Source organism: Trachypithecus francoisi, unplaced genomic scaffold, assembly GCF_009764315.1.
Source record: "Trachypithecus francoisi isolate TF-2019V2 unplaced genomic scaffold, Tfra_2.0 Lachesis_group8, whole genome shotgun sequence".
In the NCBI taxonomy this organism is placed as follows: domain Eukaryota; kingdom Metazoa; phylum Chordata; class Mammalia; order Primates; family Cercopithecidae; genus Trachypithecus; species Trachypithecus francoisi.
In genome coordinates, this window is record NW_022681473.1 from 60,787,291 (window position 1) to 60,794,890 (window position 7,600).

The window sequence follows — 7,600 nt, forward strand, 5'->3', positions numbered from 1 at the left end:
ATTTAGCTAATAAATACAAAATTGTGTTTTATTTAAAATTAAAACGTGATACCAAAATAATAGATACATGGATAAATTTGTCTTAAGTGACTTCTTGAAAAGTGGTTGTTGAGTTGCAAGATCGTTTTAAAAAGTGTAGGAAGACCACTTGATCATGGTGGATAAGCTTTTTGATGTGCTGCTGAATCCGGTTTGCCAGTATTTTATTGAGGATTTTTGCATCGATGTTCATCAGGGATATTGGTCTAAAATTCTCTCTTTTTGTTGTGTCTCTGCCAGGCTTTGGTATCAGGATGATGTTGGCCTCATAAAAAGAGTTAAAGGCTGGTTCAACATTCGCAAATCAATAAACGTAATCCAGCATATAAACAGAACCAAAGACAAGAACCACATGATTATCTCAATAGATGCAGAAAAGGCTTTTGACAAAATTCAACAGCCCTTTATGCTAAAAACGCTCAACAAATTGGTATTGATGGAACGTACCTCAAAATAATAAGAGCTATTTATGACAAACCCACAGCTAATATCATACTGAATGGGCAAAAACTGGAAAAATTCCCTTTGAAAACTGGCACAAGACAGGGATGCCCTCTCTCACCACTCCTATTCAACATAGTGTTGGAAGTTCTGGCTAGGGCAATCAGGCAAGAGAAAGAAATCAAGGGTATCCAGTTAGGAAAAGAAGAAGTCAAATTGTCCCTGTTTGCAGATGACATGATTGTATATTTAGAAAACCCCATTGTCTCAGCCCAAAATCTGCTTAAGCTGATAAGCAACTTCAGCAAAGTCTCAGGATACAAAATTAATGTGCAAAAATCACAAGCATTCTTATACACCAGTAACAGACAAGCAGAGAGCCAAATCAGGAATCAACTTCCATTCACAATTGCTTCAAAGAGAATCAAATACCTAGGAATCCAGCTTACAAGGGATGTAAAGGACCTCTTCAAGGAGAACTACAAACCACTGCTCAGTGAAATCAAAGAGGACACAAACAAATGGAAGAACATACCATGCTCATGGATAGGAAGAATCAATATTGTGAAAATGGCCATACTGCCCAAGGTGATTTATAGATTCAATGCCATCCCCATCAAGCTACCAATGATTTTCTTCACAGAATTGGAAAAAACGGCTTTAAAGTTCATATGGAACCAAAAAAGAGCCCGCATTGCCAAGACAATCCTAAGTCAAAAGGACAAAGCTGGAGGCGTCACACTACCTGACTTCAAACTATACTACAAGGCTACAGTAACCAAAACAGCATGGTACTGGTACCACAACAGAGATATAGACCAATGGAACAGAACAGAGTCCTCAGAAATAATACCACACATCTACAGCCATCTGATCTTTGACAACCTGAGAGAAACAAGAAATGGGGAAAGGATTCCCTATTTAATAAATGGTGCTGGGAAAATTGGCTAGCCATAAGTAGAAAGCTGAAACTGGATCCTTTCCTTACCCCTTATACGAAAATTAATTCAAGATGGATTAGAGACTTAAATGTTAGACCTAATACCATAAAAACCCTAGAAGAAAATCTAGGTAGTACCATTCAGGACATAGGCATGGGCAAGGACTTCATGTCTAAAACACCAAAAGCAACGGCAGCAAAAGCAAAAATTGACACATGGGATCTAATTAAACTAAAGAGCTTTTGCACAGCCAAAGAAACTACCATCAGAGTGAACAGGCAACCTACAGAATGGGAAAAAGTTTTTGCAACCTACTCATCTGACAAAGGGCTAATATCCAGAATCTACCAAGAACTCAAACAATATACAAGAAAAAAGCAAACAACCCCATCAAAAAGTGGGGAAAGGATATGAACAGACATTTCTCAAAAGAAGACATCCATACAGCCAACAGACACATGAAAAAATGCTCATCATCACTGGCCATCAGAGAAATGCAAATCAAAACCACAATGAGATACCATCTCACACCAGTTAGAATGGCAATCATTAAGAAGTCAGGAAACAACAGGTGTTGGAGAGGATGTGGAGAAATAGGAACACTTTTACACTGTTGGTGGGATTGTAAACTAGTTCAACCATTATGGAAAACAGTATGGCGATTCCTCAAGGATCTAGAACTAGATGTACCATATGACCCAGCCATCCCACTACTGGGTATATACCCAAAGGATTATAAATACTCTACTACAAAGACACATGCACACGTTTGTTTATTGCGGCACTATTCACAATAGCAAAGACTTGGAATCAACCCAAATGTCCATCTGTGACAGACTGGATTAAGAAAATGTGGCACATATACACCATGGAATACTATGCAGCCATCAAAAAGGATGAGTTTGCGTCCTTTGTAGGGACATGGATGCAGCTGGAAACCATCATTCTTAGCAAACTATCACAAGAAGAGAAAACCAAACACCGCATGTTCTCACTCATAGGTGGGAACTGAACAATGAGATCACTTGGACTCGGGAAGGGGAACATCACACACTGGGGCCTATCATGGGGAGGGGGGAGGAGGGAGGGATTGCATTGGGGAGTTATACATGATATAAACGTCATGCACATGTACCCTAGAACTTAAAGTATAATAAAAAAAAAAAAAATTATGATGATTCTCAGGTCTGGAACTTAAAGCAGGCAAACAATGTAAAGAAGAAGCCAATTGATTCTGCTACCATGAGACTTTTGAAATTATAAGCTTAGTTGTTTGAGCCTGGATTTGTGATCTGTAGAATTGCAGGTTCTAAGAAATAAAACACAATTGGTCAATACATTGAATAAATGTATATCGAATAAATACTTAATCAACTCATTAACTGAATAAATAAAGGAATGGGAAGCACTGAGCTGCTATCAAAGGCTCAATGTCTTCAATCTAATTCTCTACATCACAAAGGCACAAATGAGTTGAACATCTCAAGAGGCCAGAGCTCCAGTGAGAAATCATTTACCCAAGGTCTCATGCATAAATATTCCTGTCTGCTTATCACCCAGGAAGAAAAAGTAATTGCTGACTATGTCATCTGGAGGGGGAGAAAACAGGAGTATTTTCACTAAATACTATTTGGAGAAAAAATGTACTTGGAGACAGCACAAAATGAAAAATGATGGAAAAGTGACTAATGGACTTAATGTTTAAAGCCCAAAGATTACTCTTCATTTCGAATGTTTAATGAATTGGAGTGAAGAAAATAATTTTTTGAGAACCTCGGCTCTTTACTGGTATAAAATTTTTACCACTATCCCTGGGAAAATGTCTAAGCAACATATATTTTTTTTAAAACTAGCTTTCTCCTTTTACTAATCTCTTCCTTATTTGTTTTTACATACAGCTTCTAAGGATATGTTCACTTCCAGACAGTGAAAAAATAATGACTTTTAAATGACATCAAAAGAAGACCATTTTCTCAAAGGCGATGGATACTATGCCTCAGAGAAACAGAATTACTCAGCTCTATCTTTTTAAGTTAGTAATTTTTAGGCTATTTTGTTTACTTAGAAATTTCATTCTATTCAGCTGAAATTGAAACATTTCCTTTGAAAAAACACTCTCACATGTATCTCAGTTCCAGAATGATTACTTCAGTAAGCCCTAGAACAAATTCTTCCTTTCTTCTCACTGGATTTTCTGGCATGGAGCAGCAATACCCCTGGTTCTCCATCCCCTTCTCCTCTATCTATGCCATGGTGCTTTTGGGAAATTGCATGGTTCTCCATGTGATATGGACTGAGCCAAGCCTGCACCAGCCCATGTTTTACTTCCTGTCCATGCTGGCCCTCACTGACCTGTGCATGGGGCTGTCCACTGTGTACACAGTGCTGGGATCCTGTGGGGATCATTCGAGACATCAACTTGGATTTCTGCATTACCCAGTCCTATTTCATCCATGGTCTGTCCTTCATCGAGTCCTCTGTCCTCCTTGCTATGGCCTTTGACCAGTACATTGAAATTTGCAATCCACTGCGTTATTCCTCCATCCTGACTAATTCCAGAATTAGCAAAATTGGGCTTACTATAATAGGTAGGAGTTTTTTCTTTATCATATCCCCCATCATCCGTCTGAAATTTTTTAATTACTGTCATTTCCACATCCTTTCTCACTCTTTCTGCCTGCACCAGGATCTTCTCCGCTTAGCTTGTTCAGACATCCGATTCAATAGTTACTATGCCCTGATGCTGGTTATTTGCATACTGTTGTTGGATGCTATACTCATCCTTTTCTCCTACATTCTGATTTTTAAGTCAGTCCTTGCAGTTGCCTCTCGGGAAGAGCGGCATAAATTATTTCAGACTTGCATCTCCCACGTCTGTGCTGTCCTTGTGTTCTACATGCCTATCATTAGCCTCACAATGGTGCACCGTTTTGGCAAGCACCTTTCCCCTGTGGCCCACGTTCTCATTGGCAATATCTACATCCTTTTCCCACCTTTAATGAATCCCATCATCTACAGTGTCAAGACCCAACAGATTCATACCAGAATGCTTGGACTCTTTTCTCTGAAAAGATATTGAGAGATATTGAAATTTATTGCCTAAAAAAAAGAAAGAAAAGCAGCAACAATAATGAACAAAAATCAGTGCCACAAAAAAGAAAAAAAATTATTAAAATTAAAGATTTACTCTGAGTCCATGATAAATGACTTTAAAAATATTTAAATATAGTCAGAGAATCAACAAACAAGTTCCATTGTATCAACCTGGACACATGTAGTTTACTCTATCAGCCTGACCATATTTAAGAAGAGGAAAAAATTGTTTATTTGCCTCAAATATACTTTTGAGCATTTCCTTTGCTGTAAAACAAAGCTAGATTAAAAGTCTAGGTTTTCAAGTTTCGAAGTAGGTAACTTGAAATTTCTTTCATTCTCTGAGGTTTACTTAATCAACCTTCAAAATGGAGAATATAGCTAACTCACAGGAATGTTGTGATACCTGTATGGACCAGAATTGTCCAAGGGAACTTTTCTAAACTGATGGAGATGTTCTATGAAATACCATAAAATGACTAAAGTGGAATATATGGCTCCTGTGCGCTTGAAATAATGGTAGTGTAATTGAACAAGGGCATTTACAATTTCAGTTACTTTAAGTTAATTCATATTGAAATGTTTAATGTGCTTGTATTGGACAGTTCAGTTCAGCAGCCACTGTATTGGACAGGGAAGCTATAGTTTATAAAGATGACACAAAGAAATATGACTTTGGATTCAACTTCTACTATGTCTAATTTAAATTAGAATCCTTATTTTTTAGATTTTGTATGTGGACTCCACTGCTACAAGGCTGGAAGTAGATTTTGCTCTGGATCTTTTGCTTTTATATCTAAAGTGGGGGATCTTCTGAACAGATGAGGCTGTCTGCTAATGACTTATTCTGAGTTTAAAAGAAAAAAGAAGAGAACATAAAGGGGTTCTTTTCTAAGTAAGTTAGTGCAGCTTTCCAAAGAAGGAAAGAAAGGAAGAAAATCAGGTACAGAACTACACATGGATAAAAAGAAAATAATTGTTTTAATCTTCCTATATTCTATTAGTTATGTAAGGAGGTAAGTGTTAAAATTGGACAAATTAATGCATAAGAGTCATTTTACACCAAAAAGCAAATATTTCTTTTTATTTTTAGATATCAACTGGAACTTAACTAGATTTGTCTTCCTGTAGTTATGCCTTCCTTTCCATTCACTTTGAACTTCATTCAATAACATAGCCTCTGTCTACTTATTTGACTCAGAGGGAAACAAAAATATAGGTTTTGGTTTCTAATAGCTTAAGCCTCAAAGTGAGGAAATTGTTTCTGGACAGAGTAAAGTATCTAGTTAGAAAGATAAGTGTAAAATTACTCCTAGAACAATAAATTAAGTCTTCTGGGTTATAATATAAGGTTAATCTGAAGGATAAAGGAGTGAATTTCCTGATGTCAAAGAGGCTCTAGTGTGTCTTCTGGTATAGCTATCAGAGCTGAAAACTGTGAGGTAGGTTCTAGAGGGGAAAATCTCTCTCTCTCTCTCTCTCTCTCTCTCTCCTCTCTCTCTCTCTATATATATATATATATATATAACTATATAATCATAGTAGTCACCAAGGCAGGCGGATCACAAGGTTAGGAGATTGAGACCATCCTGGCCAACAACGGTGAAACCCCGCCTCTACTAAGAAAAACACAAAAAATTAGCCAGGCATGGTGGTGGGAGCCTGTAGTCCCAGCTACTCGGGAGGCTGAGGCAGGAGAGTGGCGTGAACCTGGGAGGAGGAGCTTGCAGTGAGCCGAGATCACGCCACTGCTCTCCAGCCTGGGTGACAGAGTGAGACTCTGTCTCAAAAGAAAGAAAAGAAGAAAGAAAAGTTGATATGAATGTCAGGTGGTAGTACTGCTTCAGGTTCCCTAATGACAGTAAATGTCTGCATGGTCCCTCCTGGCAGACTGGAATGTGGCCAATCTGACAAGATTTCTATGCCCCCGTTTTACAATGAAAAGAGAAGTTAGCTGCTAAATCTGTAGAGGTCACGTGAATGTCTCATAGATTTCTCAATGGCCAAAGAGCCTTCCCTCTAATGGTTTGAAAGTGAATGAGCATCCATCTCCCATACACCGGAGAGCTAACACAACACTGGGGAAACAGAATTCTTCAATAACTGACAATACGTTTCCCACCAGCCAGTCATGGGGAAGCATCAGAATGAATTTATATTTATTATTTGAACAATATTATATGTCTGACACAACTAAGTTGTTGGTTTGAGAGTTATGTTTAACAGGGAGAGTAGGAAGACTCGTCTGAATACTTCATACTATGAGTGTTTGTGCTTCAGATTAGGCAACCTATAGAATGTGAACCAAAATAGTTTGAAATAATGGCCATGACAAAACAGGTGATTAAAAAAAAAACCCTAAGAGTATCCTCAGAAATCATTGCTTATTTTAGAGCTATATAATTGTACTATGATGAGAAGATTTATGAAGAACTTCAGAATCTTTAAAATTCAGCCAAAGGGAGGAAAATCAGTTAAAAAAAAAAAAAAAGAGTCAATGAAAGCAATGAAAGTAAACTTTATATGATTACTGGGCTTTATATAGAAAGAAACAGGTTTAGAACATTAGTAGTTTAGATTGTTTTGCAAAGGCCTCTATCTGGAAGCAATTACTTAAAAAAATAACTACACTTTTCATGGGGAAGAAAAGGCAGTTTCAGAGACATCAGCCCAGGTCCTGAAAGGAAGAGCAGCTGGAGACATCACAGGTGTTTAAAACACTGTCTGGCACTATGTAACTTTTTAAGAAGCCAGGTGGAGACATTTTTCCATATATCTCATAAAACCAGCTTCTAAGGAAGCTTGTTTTCCATGAATTAGGCAACAACAGCTGAAACTTGTTGATGTGGTAGACTGCAGAGACAGTGGGAAGCGGTTACCAGATTCCTTTGTAAGGCCTGCAAGGCTACTATCCAGCGTCACTGAGAAACCTTACAAAAACAGCCACAGCAATGTTAGGGAAACACAGTTATCTTCTTTTTGCTTTTTTTTTTTTTTATAGTTAGACTGTCATATCCTTGTAACTGCTCCCTTAAATGAAGTCACAGTTATTATAATAAGGAGAAAAGAAAAAGATATTGCTGAGA

General features: G+C 37.7%; 1 protein-coding gene across 1 annotated transcript; it reads left to right on the forward strand.

Moving 5' to 3' along the window:
* Positions 1 to 3,479: 3,479 nt before the first annotated feature.
* Positions 3,480 to 4,566, forward strand: LOC117081216 (olfactory receptor 51V1-like). The gene is given in 2 exon segments (XM_033207008.1): positions 3,480 to 3,817; positions 3,819 to 4,566. Coding segments are annotated over 2 exon segments (957 nt in total). The 5' UTR covers positions 3,480 to 3,542; the 3' UTR covers positions 4,501 to 4,566.
* Positions 4,567 to 7,600: the final 3,034 nt, after the last annotated feature.